The 19,959-nt window shown below is 42.2% G+C and overlaps 1 protein-coding gene across 1 annotated transcript in view; it reads right to left on the reverse strand.

Moving 5' to 3' along the window:
- The window catches only part of arhgap32b (Rho GTPase activating protein 32b), a 468,773-nt gene that overhangs the window by 78,457 nt on the left and 370,357 nt on the right, over window positions 1–19,959 (reverse strand). Inside the window, exon 13 of the mRNA XM_037687644.1 lies at window positions 4,596–4,698. Within this exon, the coding sequence (XP_037543572.1) occupies window positions 4,596–4,698 (103 nt within the window). The remainder of the gene's footprint in view (window positions 1–4,595; window positions 4,699–19,959) is intronic.

Genomic DNA, 19,959 nt, shown 5'->3' on the forward strand with positions numbered 1-19,959 from the left:
CAGCAAACTGGTTGATCCACTCTGAGAAGGCGCTATTTAAGAGACTGAGCTGAATACAGCAACTCAGACTGAGGAAGTCTCTCAGATGAGAGACGAAACGTTTCTATATATTTTTTTGCTTTGTTTTGTTTTTTGGGTTTTTTTGAATGTCCAGAGGACCAGATTTAACTTTTTTGGATTTTTCTACCTGGATTATTGAGCATGCATCAGATTACATTAATGTGTCCTACCATCTGTATGCTGATGATATTCAGCTATACTGTTCTTTTAGAGCCTCCGAATTCCATAAATTGATAGAACTCAGAAACTGTCTGTTAGAGATCAAAACATGGCTGAATGACAACTACCTGCAGTTAAATGCAAATAAAACTGAGACTCTTATTATTGCCCCTGATGATAAAATCCCAGTAATCAGGCAGTATCTTACGTTTTTAAATCCTTCGGTAAATAATAATCTCAGAAATTTGGGTGTTGTCTTTGATAGTTCTTTATCTTTGGACAATCATTGCAAATTGCTAGTTCGAAATTGTTTTTTCCACTTAAGAAACATTTCTAAACTACGAGGAATTGTATCACAGAAGGAACTTGAGATGATTGTTCATGCTTTTATTTCATCTCGGTTAGATTACTGTAATAGCATTTTAATGGGTCTGAACAAATCTTCCCTAGCTCGCCTTCAATCTGTGCAAAATGCTGCAGCAAGGCTGCTAACTAGAACCCACAGAAGAGCTCACATAACTCCTGTTCAGGCCTCCCTGCATTGGCTCCCTGTGCATTTCAAGAGTCATTTTAAAATTTTGGTCCTAACTTTTAGGGCACTTCATGGTCAGGCTCCCAAATATTTACTGGACCTTTTGAAGCCTCTATGTCCCATCAGGACTTTGAGATCTTCAAATCAAATGTTGCTGATGGTACCAAGAACTTATTTTAAAACACAGAGCATTCCAAGTGGTGGCCCCGAGGCTTTGGAACGCTCTCCCTCTGTCACTGCGCTGCTCAGATTCCATTGACTCTTTCAAAAATGATCTTAAGACTTATTTATTCAGACTGGCTTTTATTTAAATTTTGTTTACTTTTATTTTATGAAGCACTTTGTTGTTCACTTTTACTTTGTGAAGCACTTTGTGATGTCATTGTCTGTGAAAGGTGCTATATAAATAAAGATTACTTACTTACTTACTTAGTATAAGTAGCTAAATATGGTATATAAGTAGTTAAATGTGCTAGTATAAGTAGCTGAATATGCTAGTATAAGTAGCTAAATATGCTAGTATAAGTAGCTAAATATGCTAGTAGATGTAGCTAAATATGCTAGTATAAGTAGCTGAACATGCTAGTATAAGTAGCTGAATATGCTAGTATAAGTAGCTGAATATGCTAGTATAAGTAGCTGAATATGCTAGTATAAGTTAAGTTTTTGTTCTAGAATTGCGCTGCTAAAGGGGGCTGCATGTTGGAGCAGCTCTGTTACTTTCATTTTGAGATTTTGCTTTTGGAAACTTTAATTCCTCTTTTTCTGGATGTAACTCACATTTTTTGGATGATTGTTTCCTCTGGTATCGGATGCTGTGCAACTGAAAGGATTTTTACTGAAACCTTTTTAGTTTTGGACATTTGTTATGATGCGTAACCATGGCAACAAGGCAGTTTTCTACAACCAACAGCAACTGATTAACATCTCAAAAGCTCAAATAATATCTCAGCTACAGCCCCAAATCTCAAGTGAGTTGAAAAGGATGTTCTGTGGACACATTCTCATCTACCTGCCAGCTGTGCTCGAGTGCCTGACCACTGACATCCTGGAACTAGCAGGAAACACGGCTCATGACAGCGGAGGGACAGGATCATCCCTCGGCACCTACAGTTGGCTGTCCGCAGTGACGAGGAGCTCGGCAGACTGCTGGGAGGAGTGGCCATCGCTCTGGGAGGAGTTCTGCCCAGCATTTGAGCGGTCCTACAGCCCGAGGAGAACCGAGAGGCCAGCCGAATCTGGGTGGACAGATCAGACAGCATCTGCAGCCAGTTTCTTAGGATCCACTGTGGGATGGGCCTTTACAAGAGATCCTTCCTGCCTACAGCCATCAGTATCTATAACATCTCTTAATGAAATGAGGATAAAGAGTTACAACAACAAATAATTTCCCTCTGGGATTAATAAAGTATTTTTGAATTGAATTCAATTCAATTGAATTGAATTGAATAAGTATCTAAATATGCTAGTATAAGTAGCTAAATATGCAAGTATAAGTAGCTAAATATGGTAGATAATTAGTTAAATATGCTAGTATAAGTAGCTGAATATGCTAGTATAAATATATGAATATGCTAGTATAAGTAGCTAAATATGCTAGTATAAGTAGCTAAATATGCTAGTATAAGTAGCTGAATATGCTAATATAAGTAGCTAAATATGCTAGTATAAGTAGCTAAATATGCTAGTATAAGTAGCTGAATATGCTAATATAAGTAGTTAAATATGCTAGTATAAGTAGCTAAATATGTTAGTATAAATAGTTAAATATGCTAGTATAAGTAGCTAAATATGCTAGTATAAGTAGCTAAATATACTAATATAAGTAGCTAAATATGCTAGAATAAGTAGCTAAATATGCTAGTAGATGTAGGTAAATATGCTAGTATAAGTAGCTGAATATGCTAGTATAAGTAGCTAAATATCCTAGTAGATGTAATCTGCAGCCACTTCTTCAGGTCGTCCTCCATCCCTCGTCTGCAGTGGTATTATTATATTGTCCTATTTGAGCTCTGACAGGTGGTGTTCCTTCATGTTTAAATTTAAACCCACAATGCTCAGAGAAACTACATTAACTTGTACCTTTGGCACATAAAACAAATGCCGGTTCTGGTCTGCATCGGAAGTCGTGCCCACAATTCATGCAAGGCATCATGGGGCTAGGAATAATATGGATACCATCTATAAAACACCATCTGGTGGTTGATTCTTGATCTACATCAAGAGCTGCACATCTCTCTCAGTAGCTGTGTGCTGCCACTCATGTTACAATGTGAACACCCACAGCTTAAACACAAGCATGGCTTATTTATGTACACATTAAAATAAATAAATAAACAAACAAATAAATAAATTTAGTGTGTGCAGCTTATAGTCAGGTGCACTCTATAGTCTGGAAATTACGGTAGTTGTGATCAAAAGTTTCCATCATGGGCATGAACGTCAGAAGAATTTTTTTTCTTCCATGGTGGTATGATTATACAACTTCAATGATTTTGGTGCAAAACTTTTAACCTATTCTGAATTTTTCTCTAATCACTGTCAAAAGTATGCATACAGGCTTAAACACGCTCACTGTCGACATTATAAGATTGACTTGTTAACACAAAGAGCTCATCAATCACACGTGGCAGCATATGGATGTCTTTAGGCATGTCCATGTGGTGAAGACAACCCACTTAAGTTCAAATCAGGCAGCACGACGACAAAGATTTAAGTGACTCTGCTGTGGCTGTTGGGGCTGGACAGGCTGGAGAGTATTACTGCGATTTTTACACAACAATCTGTGGGGTTTATAGAAACTCATGAGACCAGGAAATGTTCTGTCAAGCTCTTATTGTGTGATGATGGTGGGTGTATGTGAACTGTCTGCTTGAAGGTTTCATGTGTTCAGTCTTTGTTTGAATCAAGTGTTTTATATTAAGCTACTGTTGCCTTTCTGTTATGTCCAACCAGTCTTACGTCTCAGTTTTGCAACCTGTGGGTCATTTTGATCCAAAGACAGCAGGGGGGTTAACAAAGCAGGAGTCATCCATGCGAGTTGTTCAACAGTTAAGAGCAGAGAACAGAGTTCATTATAAGGACTATGTGACGTCACAGAGACGCCTTCCAAGGTGCAATATGTTGAAGTTAGATTTGTGTGTTACTTGCTTCATTGCATCTTCAAAGAATAGCTCCAAATAGCAACATCCTAACTACCACAACTCATCAGACAGATTGTTCTCTATCTGGGGGTGAGTTCTTGTGATCTCTCCTTATTCAGCATTATTTTCTGGGCTTCCAGATTTGATGGTTACAGAATCTCACCTTTAGCTGGATTGAAAAACAAATTAAAAGCGGGAATACTTTTTGCCGATCTAAGATTCTGCTCTGCTCTTAAACTGTCCTGTTCCTCTAAAAAACAACATGATTCTGATTTAACTGATTTTTTTCCCCTATACCATCCATTAACCACGATCTTCCATCTGTTATTTTTTTAAAAGCACTCTCCTTGCCCCTTCCAAAAGCTGCTTCCAGGAGCCCCTCAACCTGTCTGACCTGAGAAAGACTAAAATGTTCCACATTACTTCATAGCTGGAATCATCTCACCAGCACCACATTCATTTTTGTTGAGAAAAAGGACAAACTTCTGCCCCTGCAGCTACTTTTGAGATTATGGATACATAATAAATTATTTAAACCCTGTGTGGATTAGAGAAAATGCATAATTCAAACTCTTAAAATAAATCATTACAAGCCTGAAATAAGTGAATGGAAACTTCTCTGATATTTCTATGAAATAAAAACGAATTCAAAGAAAGCTTTTGCTTCAAATGCCAACCTCAATCTGTGAGTAACTTCTTACCGCAACTTCTGGATGTTTGAGGCGATCCCAGAGAGGCGATAAATGCCGTCCACCACACCATGCTTCTCTATAAACTCTGTGCAGCTCTTCAGGACTTGGGGCACTGCCAAGAAATGAATAAATACATAAATAAATAAGTAAATCACCTCTTTCATTCAAGATATGCCTGACTTTAACAGCACTAAGTGTGGCAGTTGTCAGGTACCGTTTTTTTCGCTGTTTAAGTTACAGCTTTTTACATAAATGAGCATGCCTGCAACTTATACAGCGAAGCAATGTATTTGTTTTTTTCCCCATATTTATAAACCAAATTTTGACTGAGATCTGACAATTTCATTCATTCTGACCAGGAAAATATTGAACACTACCATTTTTAGCCACTAGAGGGCGGTCAAGTAATATGACAAGTGTCTCATTCAGGTAAAAGTGGCTATTAATGACACACTTGGCTTGCCATAACAAGATGCCTTTGTCTCGCTCCAGAACTCCTGGAGCAAACATCAAATCAGCTGCATTGCACCGCACCACCCAGGTGAAATGCAGCTGATTTGACCGTTAAAGTGCATTTATTAAAGAAAAGCTCAACTGAGACACAACTTTAGTATAATGTCGAGCTAACAAATAATTGTTTTTAAGTGTTAATCTTGTTAAATTCTTGTTAAAGTCCTGCTGTGCACACTCCTGTGGCTGCCATTTTGGCAGCCAATTGATTTTTGGCACAACACCAGGCCACACTTTCAGGTTATCAGAGGTGATGTATAACAAACGTGAAGCGTCAGCGGTGACGCATAACAGATGTGATGTATTTATGTTTTTTTCCACTTCATTAGACATTTTTGGACCGATGTGACTTATAAGGCGGTGCGACGTGTATGGCAGCAAGTATGGTAATAACTCAGGCAAAATGGAGGAACTGTCATGATCAGCGGCCCCCACTGGCCCTCCATCTGCTCACTTCCCTGCCCCTTCATGACATGCCATGTTTTCTGCCCTTCTGGTCATAGTTTCTGTTCATGTTTATTATTTTCATCTCCTGTCAACCTGCACCTCTGCCTGCTCACTTAACCACACCCACTCTGCTGAGTCACTGCAATCAACCTTCATGCCTCTCATCTGTTCATGTCTCTATTTAAGCACCATTCTCCCTCTCCACCAGTGCCGAATTATTACACCACTCACGGTCCCCGATAGTGAAGCCTTCTATCATAGTATCTTGTATCCTTGCCTTGCCTTGCCTTGAACCCTCGCCTGTTTTTTGACTCATCCTGGTGCATGCTCAATATTCCAGGTAGAAAAATCTAAAAAAGTTAAATCTGGTCCTCTGGACATTCAAAAAAACAAAACAAAGCAAAACAACAAAAAAATGTAGAAACGTTTCGTCTCTCATCCGAGAGACTTCCTCAGTCTGAGGTGCTGTATTCAGCTCAGTCTCTTAAATAGCACCTTCTCAGAGTGGATCAACCACTTTTGCTGCTGACAACCAAAACTAACTGATCACATGCTCAAGAAGGACCATCAGCCTAACAATGGATCATTAGCACACTGATGGCTGTTTACTATTCACAGAGGGCTGAGTGATACTAGCAATCACAGCATTGTATGAGGGGGACAATTGAACACGTAGGCCTCCACCCCTGTTTAACGATGGACGATTTCTTTTCACAAAGATGGCCTCCTTTACTCCTCTCTCAAACCATCGTTCCTCTCTATCCAGGATGTGCACATCTTCATCACTGAAAGAGTGACCGCTGGCCTGGAGATGAGTGTAGGAAGTCCAACATTTTACTGACCACATCAACTATGTGGATAAATACATCAAGTTCACACGAGACGATGAAAAAAATGGCAAGTTGGCTTTCTTGGACTGTGAGGTCTCAGTCTCTGATAGAGGACATTTGCAAACTGAGGTGAACAAGACCCCAAGATACTTGAACTCCTCCATTTGGGGCAGGACCTCCTCCCTGACCCGGAGAGGGCACTATACCCTTTTCTGGCTCAAGACCATGGCCTCGGATTTGGAGGAACTGATCCTCATCCCGGCCGCGTCACATTCGGCTGCGAACCGCTCCAGCGAAAGCTGTAGATCACGATCTGATGAAGCCAATAGGACCACATCATCTGCAAAAAGCAAAGAAGCAATCCTAAGGCCACCAAAACGGATCCCCTCAACACCTTGGCTGCGCCTAGAAATTCTGTCCATAAAGGTTATGAACAGAGTCGGTGACAAAGGGCAACATTGGCGGAGTCCAACTCTCACCGGGAACAAGTCCGACTTACTGCCGGCAATGTGGACCAGGCTCTGACAACAGTCATACAGGGACCTAACAGCCCGTATCAAAGGGCCCGGTATCCCATACTCCCAGAGTACCCCCCACAGGGTTCCCCAAGGGACGCGGTCGAACGCCTTCTCCAAGTCCACAAAGCACATGTAGACTCGTTGGGCAAACTCCCACTACACCCTGCTGAGAGTGTAGAGCTGGTCCAGTGTTCCACGACCAGGACAAAAACCGCACTGCTCCTCCTGAATCCGACGTTCAACTATCCGACGTACCCTCCTCTCCAGAACCCTCGAATAGACCTTACCAGGGAGAATTAAGAGCGTGATCCCCCTGTATTTGGAACACACTCTTCGGTCCCCCTTTTTGAATAGGGGGACCACCACCTCGATCTGCCAATCCAGGGGAACTTCCCCCGATTTCCACGCAATATTGCAGAGTCGCATAAGCCAACACAACCCTACAACATCCAGAGCCTTAAGGAACTCCAGGCGAATCTCATCCACCTCTGGGGCCCTGCCAGAGGAGCTTTTTAACCACCTCGGTGACCTCAGCACCAGAGATTGAAGGGCCCGACCCAGAGTCCCCAGGCTCTGCTTCCTCAGTGGAAGATGTGCCGGTGGAATTGAGGAGGTCTTCAAAGTATTCTGCCCACCAACCCACGACATTCCGAGTTGAGGTCAGCAGCGCACCACTCCCACTATAAACAGTGTTGGTGGTGTACCGCTTTCCCCCCTGAGATGCCGGATAGTGGACCAGAATCGCCTTGAAGCTGTGTGGAAGTCATTCTCCATGGCCTCTCCAAACTCCTCCCATGCCCGAGTTTTTGCCTCAGCAACCACCCGAGCCGCATGTCTCTTGGACTGCCGGTACCCATCAGCTGCTTCTGGGGTCCCACAGGCTAAAAAGGCCCAATAGGACTTCTTCTTCAGCCTGACAGCATCCCTCACCGATGGTATCCACCACCGGGTTTGAGGATTGCTGCCACGACAGGCACCGACAACCTTGCGGCTGCAGCTCCAGTAAGCCGCCTCGACAATAGGCACGGAACATGGCCCACTCTGACTCAATGTCCCCTACCTCCCCCGGAACATGTTCAAAGTTCTCCCGGAGGTGGGAGTTAAAACTCCGTCTCACAGGAGACTCTGCCAGACGTTCCCAGCAAACCCCCGCAACATGTTTGGGTTTGCCAGGTCTGAACGGCATCCTCCCCCACCATCGGAGCCAACTCACTACCAGGTAGTTCACCCGAGTGTCCAAGACATGTGACCACAGATCAGATGAGACGATGACAAAGTTGATCATCGAACTGCGGCCTAGGGTGTCCTGGTGCCAAGAGCACATATGGACACCCTTATGCTTGAACATGGTGTTCGTTATTGACAATCCATGACGAGCACAGAAGTCCAACAACAGAACACCACACAGGTTCAGATCAGGGGGGCCGTTCCTCCCAACCACACCCCTCCAGGTCTCACTGTCATTGCCCACATGAGCACTGAAGTCCCCCTGCAGAACAAGGGAGTCCCCAGGAGGTGCACTTTCCAGTACCCCCTCCAAGGACTCCAAAAAGGGTGGATAATCTGAACTGCCGTTTGGTGCATAAGCACAAACGACAGTCAGAACCCCTCCCCCCACACGTAGGCGGAGGGAGGCCACCCTCTCATTCACCAGGGTGAACCCCAACACACAGGCACCAAGATGGGGGGCAATAAGTATGCCCACTCCTGCTCGGCGCCTCTCACCAGGGGCAACTCCAGAGTGGAAGAGTGTCCAGCCCCTCTCAAGAAAACTGGTTCCAGAGCCAGAACCATGCGTAGAGGTGAGTCCGACTATTTCTAGCCGGAACCAATTAATAATAATAATAATAATAATAATGCATTTTATTTGTCAGCGCCTTTCAAAACACCCAAGGACACTTCACAGCACTAAAAACACAGTACTAAACAATATAAAATAACTATTAAAAAACACTAAACCAAAAAGAAAATAACATTTAAAAATAACAGTTAAAGCGAAAAGGCTAGATTGAACAGATGAGTTTTGAGTTTTGATTTGAAGGTCAGAAGGCAGTCAATGTTACGGATGTCCGGGGGAAGAGCATTCCAGAGCTGGGGAGCAGAGTGAGAAAAGGCTCTGTGTCCCATGGTGCTGAGGCGGACAAGAGGCACGTTAAGGTGGATGGAAGTGGAAGAACGAAGGGAGCGTGAATGGGTGGTAATGTGCAGGAGATCTAACAGGTAAGGAGGGGCGAGGTTGTGGATAGCTTTGAAAGTGAACAACAATATTTTAAATTGAATTCTGAATGTGACTGGAAGCCAGTGAAGTTGCTGTAAAACTGGGGTGATGTGGTTAAATGAGGGGGTTTTGGTGACGATGCGGGCAGCTGAATTTTGAACCATTTGAAGCTTACAGATTAATTTGTGAGGCAGACCAAAGAGGAGAGAGTTACAGTAATCGATTTGAGAAATGACCAGACTGTGGACCAGGATGGAAACAGAGTGTGGAGAGAGGGATGGACGGAGACGGTTGATATTTCGAAGGTGGAAATATGCAGACCGGGTAATACTATTGATGTGAGAGTGGAAAGAGAGAGTGCTGTCAAGAATGACACCCAGACTCTTGACGTGAGGGGAGGGAGAAACTAAGGAGTTGTCGATGGTGAGTGAGAAACTGTTAACTTTAGATAAGGTGGATTTAGTGCCAATGAGTAGAAACTCTGTTTTATCGCTGTTTAATTTCAGGAAGTTAGATGTGAACCAGGATTTAATTTCAGCTAAGCAGGAAGTGAGGGAGGAGGGAGGAAGTGAAGGTGCAGTGGATAAAAAGAGCTGGGTGTCATCAGCAAAACAGTGGAAATGGATGTTAAATTTACGAAAGATATTACCAAGGGGGAGAAGGTAGATGATGAAAAGAAGGGGCCCCAGGACAGAGCCTTGGGGCACAACTGAAGTCACAGGAGAGGAATGGGATCTGAATGATTTCAGTTGGATGAACTGAGTGCGGCCAGAGAGATATGACTGAAACCAAGCGAGGGGTGTGTGGGTGATGCCAATGGATGAAAGTCTGTGGAGGAGGATGTTGTGGGAGATGGTATCAAAAGCCACACTGAGATCGAGGAGGATGAGGAGAGAAAGTAATCCAGAATCTGCTGCTATGAGAAAAGAGTTGGTGATAGTGAGGAGAGCAGATTCTGTGCTATGACCGGGACGGAAACCAGACTGGAACTGTTCATATAGACTGTTATCGATTAAATGAAGGTGGAGTTGAGAGGCGACTGTTTTTTCCAGAATTTTGGAGATGAATGGAAGGTTAGAAATAGGACGGAGATTATTGAAAGTATTGGGATCCAATCCAGGTTTTTTAAGGATTGGAGTGATAACTGCAGTTTTGAAAATAACTGGGACAGTTCCAGAGGAAAGAGAAGAGTGAATGATGGCAGAAATGAACGGAAGAAGTGACAAAATGCAAGATTTAACAAACGCTGTAGGGAGAGGATCCAGTGAGCATGTAGAAGGCTTGGATTTATGGATAAGTTCGGCTATTTCAGAGGCAGGAGGAAGCTGAAAGACAGAAAAAGGTTGACTAGGCGGATAAGGTTCAGAGGAGGGAGAAAGAGGAGAGACAGGACAAAGTTGCTGATGAATTTTACTGATTTTATCGTTAAAAAAGAACATGAGAGAATTACATGTGTCGTCTGAGTAGAAGTGAGAGGGAAGAGAGTCAGGGGGGTGAAAAGTATTATTGAGCAATGAAAACAGGATCTTTGTGTTGTTAGAGGAAATGAGGCCAGAGTAATAAGAATGTTTATTTAGTGAGATCAAGTTTTTGTAGTGTGATGTATGAGAAATGTACATGTCCCTGTGGATGGTAAGACCGGATTTTTTATAGAGTCATTCAAGTTGACGACATTTGGCTTTGAAGGTCCGAAGTTCAGAAGTAAACCAGGGGGCAGAATGAGTAAAGGTAACAGATCGAGTTTTAACTGGAACAAGGGAGTTGAGAATATGGGTTAAGTGATGATTGTATTGAACAGTGAGTTGATCCGGAGTCAGAAGATGATCAGGGATCAGAGTGGAGGAAATATCAGTGGAAAGGGAATCCAAATTTATGTCTTTAATATTCCTGAACGAGATGAGCCGGGCTGTCTTGGTTGATGAAACACACAGAGGAATATGGAATGAAAGGAAAAAATGGTCAGAAAAGGTGACTTCATCGGATTTGCAGTCAACAGGTGTAAGTCCAGAACAACAAATCAAGTCCAGTGTATGTCCTTTAATATGGGTGGAAAAATCAACATGCTGATTTAATCCAGAACTCTCCAGGCAGGATAAAAAAAATCATTGGTGAGTGAAAGGTTAAGATTGTCAATATGGATATTAAAATCTCCCAATAAAATAATATTAGGTGACATGGCAGACAGTTGAGAGAGAAAGGCAGAAAATTAATTTAAAAAATCTTTGTGAGGTCTTGGGGGGCGATAAACAGTGGCAATGATGGTGGGGGTGGGTCCAGACAGTTTACACACAACGCTCTCGAGCTGACCTCAGGAACACTCACTGGCAAAACCTTCCAACTCTCGCGATGAATTATCGCGAGACCACCCCCGCGACCGGAGCTGCGGGGTTGAGAGATGTAAACAAAGCCAGGTGGAGTGGAGTCATTGAGTTGTGAAAAGTCCAGAGGTTGTTGCCAAGTTTCGGTCAAACAGAGAAAGTCAAGCTTACGGTCGGTGAGGAGATCTTGGATGTGATGTCCTTTGTCCGTGAGAGAACGGATGTTGAGCAGACCAAAGTTGACAGACGTGGAGTTAACAGATGGGTTAGCTGACCTGGCTAGGCTGGCTAACATGTTGCGATCTGAAGACCGGGTGGCTTTCCTGGGAGTTCGACGGTTGTTGGTTCAAAATGAGTGGATGGGTTTTGACCTGTCGAGCTGGAAGTTCCGGCGAGACCCACGGTGGATGTATCTCCGGCGGGGCAGGAAAGCGATGTCTGGGTGGAGACGCAGCATCACCGGCGAAGGATTGGGCTGGTGCCAACGCAGCCGAAGAAGTTCATCAGCAGAGTATTGTAGAGCTGCCACAGGTTCAGTGAGGAGTGACAGGAGAGTCCATACAAGTAGAAACCAGGCGAAAAAATGACTGATCCACATCGTGAGGCGAAGGAGTCAAATGAGGGCCTGAAGCTGGTCGGTGTTTGACAGGTAAGCCAATATCACTTGACTTGATAGCACACAATCACAGTGTGGTAAAAGCTGGATTGAAGGCAGGCAAATGTAGTAGCCGTCGATTACAAGACGGTTAAAAAATTTGCAGAAAAGGAAATAAAATGTCTAAAGTTTACCGACGAGCAGCGGCAGCAAAACGCGCCAGCGTCCACTCATCAAGCACCTGGTACCACAATTAACCTCACACACCAGCTCAGGCTCCTTCCCCACCAGTGAGGTGACATTCCACATCCCAATAGCCAGCTTCTGTAGCCGAGGATCAGACCGCCAGGGTCCCCGCCCTCGGCCACCACCCATCCCACATTGCACCCAACCACTTTGGCCCCTCCCACAGTTGGTGAGCCCATGAGAAGGGGGACCCACGTCTCCTCTTCGGGCTGTGCCCGGCTGAGCTCCATGGGTAAAAGCCCGACCACCAGGCGCTCGCCCACGTGCCCCACCTCCAGGCCTGGCTCCAGAGTGGGGCCCCGGTGACCCATGTCCGGGTGAGGGAACACCAAGTCCATTTATTTTACTCATCATAGGGGTCTTTGGGCTGCACTTTGTCTGGTCCCTCACCTAGGACCTGTCTGCCTTAGGTGACCCTACTAGGGGCATAAAGTCCCTGACAGCATAGTTCCTAGGATCATTGGGACACTCAAACCCCTCCACCACGGTAAGGTGGCAGCCCAGGGAGGGCAGAAACTAGTGCAGTCATAATTTTTATCATCTTACTCGAATGCCCAGTTATTATAGGGATTTTAGTTTGAAAATTGTGAGTTTAACTTGTGGCAATTAGCTGTAAGTAGGGGTTGAACGACTACATAATTTTTAAACTCGACATTAACATAATAAAACTCGAGTAGAACTCGAGTAGTTGATGATGTCATAGCATCTCAAGATAAAAAAATTAATAAAAAATAAAACCGCAAAAAAACATCATTTATTATTTACCAAAAAAAAGACCAACAAAACATTGGGAGCATATATTATGCTCCTACCATTTATCATATTGAAAATAAGTCACAGGAAAACCAAAACTATTAGTTATTATTATTTAGCTGCAAAAGTGAAGAAACATGCAGCACGTCAAAAACTAAACTAAAAACAGTGGGGTGTATGACCACCCCGCATAACACCAGTTCGCAACGAGCTCCAAACAGTCAGGAAGTTGATTCATTTTCTGTTTCCTTACGGTAGTTAAACCGGAAGATTCATCTTTAGTGAAATATTTCCAGACTATTGATACATTTCTACCTGTTTACCAAGAGTGGGCCTGCTCCGCTCAGTCCATCTGCTGGGAGGAATCCATTTGGTAGCTTCTACTAGTAGCCCAGTGCGGATCACGTGACACAATGACGCCACTGCGAGTACTCGACGTGAAATTTTTAAACTCGATAGATGTCCTAGGAATCGACCTGTCGATTACTCGAGTAGTCTGTTAAAGCCCTAGCTGTAACAAAGTCAGTAAAGACTATAGCTTCGCCGTTAATTAGCATATGGCTGCGCAATGTTCAAACACTTCGCAGAGACTACGTTGTAATCTTACGTCGCATACAAGTAGGTATCTCAGAGTCAGAGTCAGAGTTTCTTTATTGTCATTCGCACCTCATGTGGTACATGTGGTGGAGCGAAATTATGTACACAAGGTCCCAGTTACATCCAACAATAAAATGTATAAGAAAAACAGTAATAACATCTAAGATATGAACTAAGAAAAACATCAACTAAATATACACTAAGCACTCATAACATAAAACATTGAACATCACCACAAACATGAACATGAGTCTGATGACAACACGTGTACACAAATCAGAACTCTTAACAAATGTGCCATTATTATGTGTCAAAACTAAACTGTGAACTGTGAAATAACTTTGTTGTTGGATATCCTGATGCATGCTCAATAATCCAGGTAGAAAAATCCAAAAAAGTTCAATCTGGTCCTCTGGACATTCAAAAAAAAAAAAACAAAGCAAAAAAATATAGAAACGTTTCGTCTCTCATCCAAGAGTCTTCCTCAGTCTGAAGTGCTGTTTTCAGCTCAGTATCTTAAATAGCACCTTCTCAGAGTGGATCAACCAGTTTGCTGCTGACAATCAAAACCAGCTGATCACATGCTCAAGAAGGACCATCAGCCTAACAATGGATCATTAGCACATTGATGGCTGTTTACTATTCACAGAGGGCTGAGTGATACTAGCAATCACAGCATTGTAAGAGGGGGACAGTTGAACCCGGAGGCCTCCACCCCTGTTTAATGATGGACGATTTCTTTTCACAAAGATGGCCTCCTTTACTCCTCTCTCACATGTTGGATTTGATACTTTTTATATATTTTGACAAGCCTTGACATTTCTCTGATGATGTGAAATGATGCATTTTCTACAAGGTGTGTGCGGGTATAATCATACACTAATTACTTCATGCTATATATAATCTCACAAGTGCTAAGGATAATCATACAAGTTCACATTTGATATAATTCTGAGGGAAACAGAGACAGGTAAGACACTTGTTAGTGCAGCAGGAAACGATCCTTCTTTGTTAATCTGAGCAGAGCAGCTGAGAGTGAGGGCCCACCAATGTGACACACTGCTCACACGTTGATTAAACATAAATAACACTAAAACACAAACATTCATATACTTTATACTTAAAACAGATGGAGTATATATGCTTTCACATGAATAATAGTTCAGACACACAGAAAACGTGTTTTAAAGCTTTACACAGACGAGAGCCAGAGTAAGTGTCCTGTGTTCCAAAACAAAGCTCATAAATCAACCCTTATCAGTAAAAGAATGAGCAAGGCCGTCTGGAGTAACCATGGATAAGATCTGCTCCTGACTGGCTGAACAGGGTGTCACTCAGACCATCAAGAGGTTTTGACACCCAATCACAAGTCTATCCGAACCCAAAAGGGCGGGACATGAGAAACCTATAAATCTCGCTCAGACACAAAGTTTGGTTGAACAAACATCGGCTGATTGACCAGGCAAGGTTTACTCTGATTTTGTTCCTCAGACTGCACTCTGATTATATGTAATATCTGCATACTTTAACTTTGTCTCAATTAAATCTTTTATACTAAGGTGAAGTGCTCCTGAAATTCTGTGCTCGGGTCATTTGAACACCCCAAAATCCTTCACAAACCACTGTTCCTCTCTGTCCAGGATGTGAACATCTTCATCCTTGAAAGAGTGACCGCTAGCCTGGAGATGAGTGTAGACCGCAGAATCCTGGCCTGATGATGTTGATCTTCTGTGCTGGTCTGATCTTTTGTTGTTGGATGATTTTATTTTGTCAGTGTGTTTCTTTACCAAGATAAAAAAAATGTTTTAGATTTACTGTTATTATTATTTTTAAGTTCAGTGCCAGTTGAAGGTCCATATTCATACTTTTATATTGTACAGCAGTTCTTATAAATAAGCATTAAAGACCTCTATATCTGTTGTAAAATGTTGTCTCTCTTCCCATAGATTCTTCGTGACGATCGTTACACCATGATTGTCAAAGTACAGCATAATAATCGCAAGAAGTACATAAAATTGCAAGATGGCAACTTTGAAACTTTCCTTTCAGAAGGTAAAATATCTATCCACATTTGGTGTGTGCTATTATATAGCCATTGTAGTTATTTATTTATTCCTTCTATGTAGTGAGAGAGAAGTTCTCCATCTATCCGGACAGCATAACAGTGGAAGATGACTCTGGCACTGAAGTGGATGACTCTGTGTTTGCAATACTGTCCATGGTTGTTGGGATTTGCTTTGTCATCAAGGAATATTCTGAAGATGGTATTATCACAATTTAATGCATGTGACATTGTTGCTTTTATCTTGTTTTAGGACAAATTAATTAAGGAATCTTTTGTCTAACAAAAACAGACTTTACTTGAATTTAAATTTATACATATACACAAACAAAACTTTGCCATTTGACTGTTCTATTTCATTGTCACTTTACACATGTACACAAAATTCTACAAGGATTTACCCAAAGCCATAAAGTATGTAGAGACTATTTGTCCTTGCAAAACAAAAATGATATAATTGAAGGCAAATGTAACTCAAATAATCACTTGTTGCTCCATGGGTTTGTGGTTTACGCAGTACAAAGGAAAAGGTCCAAATGCAGTTTATGGTAGATTTATTTCTTGTTGGCAGCCAAAAAGTTTGAAACATTTCACAGGATCCCTTGCTGACACACCTGTTCTAGATCCTGCATGACTGCTGACATGATTACTCCACCTTCGACTGGTAAAAAAAATATGACCACCCACGTGTCTCTAAGCCTCCCTAAAGCCTCCATATTTATACCTATAATAATACATATATATATAATAATACATATACAGTATATTCTTTATGTATTTTATATTCTGTATGTACTTTATATTCTTTATATATTTTATACTTCAATTTATTCCTGTTGATCTTTGCACTGTGCTTGTTGATTGTTTTAACACAACCTTTCTGATATGTTTCTTATTGTAAAGTGTCCTTGGGTGTCCTGAAAGGCGCTTTTAAAATAAAATGATTATTATTATTATTATTATTATGGTAAATGGACTGTACTTATATAGCACTTTCCTATCTTATTTCAATATACTCAAAGCGCTTTACACTACAATCTGTGTCCTCATTTACCCATTCATATAGCACTCTACTAGATCTCTACAAAGCTAATTGAACAAATCATTCTAAAGAGATTAATCAGAGCTTTATCACACTCATACACTGATGGGATACACATCAGAGGCTATGAGGGGTTCAGTGTCTTGCCCAGGGACACTTCAGCATGTGACTGCTGGTGGATTCGAACCCCCAACTCTCGCATTGGAGGACGACTGCTCTAACCACTCAGACACAGCCACCCCATATTATTATTATTTTTATAATGTACCAATCAAAAACAAATATAGAAACTAAACAAATTACTAAGAAATTTATTCTATCCATCCATCCATTTTCTTTACCCGCTTATTCCATTTTGGGTCAAGGGGGTCGCTGGTGCCCATGTCCAGCAATCACTGTGCGAGGGGCGGGGTACACCCTGGACGGGTCGCAAGTCCATCACAGGGCCACTGTAATGAACATATACCTGTCAGATATTATTCATAATTTAAACGGATTCTTTCATTTTTCTGGACTGAGTTCTATCGTGTTTTGAATGATTAAATGTGGACGGAAACGTGTTTTAATTTCTGACTCACCAACAACAGTGAGCCGTTTAATTAAAAACGATTTAAAACACATCACACATTTACAATAATTGGCAGATTGATTACAATAACAGCTTAATTAACTTGCTTTACAATGAGAACCATACGGCCATGGTATCACTTGCAGCTTTACAACAGACATTTCTGAAAATATCTGGATTAATTACTGGCAGATAGAAGAGTTTTAAAGATGGGAAAATGAAGTTTAAATGGAGAGAGATGGTGTGTGAGGGAAAATGTGTCGACGAAGAACGGCACCCTCCATTCGAACCCAGCTCTACCTCGGTACACTTCGGTAGTGGAAATCGACTCTTTACCTGTAGAAGATGTCTCCACTGGTACGGAGTTCCATTTAACGCTACCTTTCCAGCGTCTCCGTAGGAACAGCTGAGAATCGTCCGAAGTAGTGACGGTACTTCGTTCAACAGCAGCTCACCTCACGGGTGGACTCACATGAGCTGTGAGTCCGTCAGAGGTTCCACTCAGATGTGGAAGATTCCATAATCCCCACGAGACTCGGAACTTTGTTCTGCGTAGTTCCCGTTGTTCTGCGTTTTCGCTTGGAACTAGGAAGTGTTGACCCTTTTAAAGAGGTCACTTCCGGTTCCTCTGAGAACTTCCTGATTGGCTGATAGAACCAAGAGGGGTGTGGTCTTAGTGACGTAAGAGGGTCATTAAAAGTCAAGGAGAAAGAGTAGATTGTTTTAAGAACAGACAGAAAGATGTTTTGAAGAAATGAGACTTTTTGGTGCCAGTCCTCTTCTATCTATCTGAAAAAGTTAAACATGACATTTCGTTCCAATAAACATGTTTTTGACCGTTCCTTCACTCTTGACCGACTTACTCCTTCTCATTTCAGACAGAGAATCAAAAATGCATCATTACTCTTTTAACAGACATTAACTTGATTTCTACTTTGAATGAGGATTAAAAATCATTAATACTGTTTCACAGTTGATTTAAAATGAGTAGTTCACTTCAACATTTAAAATGGTTTGAACTAAACACACTTTTGATTATCAAGATATTGTAAAATAGTAATGATAATAAAAAGAGAGTGTTCTTTCAATTGATCAGTGCAGGACACACTTAGAAAGTCTCTGGATGAACTTAATTTTGTGTTTCTGGACTCAAATCAATGAAATAACAGTTCTTGTCCCATGAAGGCCCTCAGGGCCAGATTTTGACCTGAGGCTTAGTTCACTACACCACATACAGACAAACGAGACAGACAACCATTCACTCTCTCACTCACACCTAGGGACAATTTAGAGTTACCAATCAGCCTAACATGCATGTTTTTGGACTGTGTGAGGAAACCGGAGTACCCGGAGAAAACCCACGCATGCACGGAGAGAACATGCAAACTCCACCCAGAAAGGCCCCTGGACCGGGGTTTGAACCAAGGACCTGCTCGCTGAGAGGCAGCAGCTCTACCAGTTCCGCCACCGTGCTGCCCGAAATTTATTCTAAACAAATATAATTAAACAAAAATATTAGTTTAATTCAAATGTAGTATGTCATGGCAGCTTTGCTGTGGACACACGGGCCACCATTTATGTTATTTAAAACACATAAGGGCCACTAAATGTAGCGAAGGTGGGGGAAAGCTTAACTGTCGCTTCACTACTAAAAATTTAAATACAACGGGTTCTTTCTTTTTGAGTTAAATTAATGCCATGTGACCAAGATAGCTGTGTTCATTGTTTAATCAGTGACAGGAGACACCATTTTCTTTGACCCATCAGAATAAATGCGGTCATTTATAATAATAATAATAATAATTTAACAGAATCAAAATTTAACATCAAACATGTACACATAGATTTGCTGATCTGGTTCTGATTAATAAAACTTGGCACGCTTTACTAACAAGACAACAGAACATTTCTGAAGGCATCTAGATTGATTTACTGGCGAAAAGATTTACAAGAGGAGAGATTTAGAGGAAGATGGATGAAGGAAAAATGTATGTTTTGTTGACCAGAATTAGCACGCTTCTTTCAACACCAGCTCAAACCTCCGGTACACTTAGTGCGCGACGACTCATTACCTTCGCAGAAGATGAATCAACTCTGGTTCCGGGTCCATTTCAACGCTACCTTTCCAGCGTCTCCGGTTAAAGCGGCTGGTCATTGTCAGAAGTCGCGTGATTTACTCCGTCAAACAGAGCAAGCTCCCTTCAAAGTTGTAGGCGTTACGCCCAGGTGAGTTTACAGCGAGGCGCTGTGACTCCGTCAGAGATCCCACTCAGAAGTGGAATACTCCCAGAAGACTCCATGAAAGACCCAAGAAGACTCCGGTCAAAGACTGAAGAGTCGAGAAGACTCAGACCAAAGACTGAATAGTTCCAGGAAGTGTTGACTTTTAAAGAGTCCTCACTTCTGGTCACTTAGTACTTCCTGATTGGTTGAAACAACCAACAGGGGGTGGTTCTAGTGATGTCAGAGGGTTATTAAAAGTCAAGAGAGGGTGCAGGAATGTTTAGGAACGTTTAGTACAGACAGAGAAATGTTATGGCGAAGTGAGACAAACGCAGATGCCAGTTGTTTCTTTTTATCGTCTGCTTGTGAGAGTAGCTCTGCTACAGCTCCCAAGATGGCCGCTAACGACCTACACCTGGCGGTCATCTCCCTGATGAGCATCGACT

The sequence above is a fragment of the Nematolebias whitei genome, chromosome 14 (assembly GCF_014905685.2).
Source record: "Nematolebias whitei isolate Nwh7 chromosome 14, NemWhi1, whole genome shotgun sequence".
In the NCBI taxonomy this organism is placed as follows: Eukaryota; Metazoa; Chordata; class Actinopteri; order Cyprinodontiformes; family Rivulidae; genus Nematolebias; species Nematolebias whitei.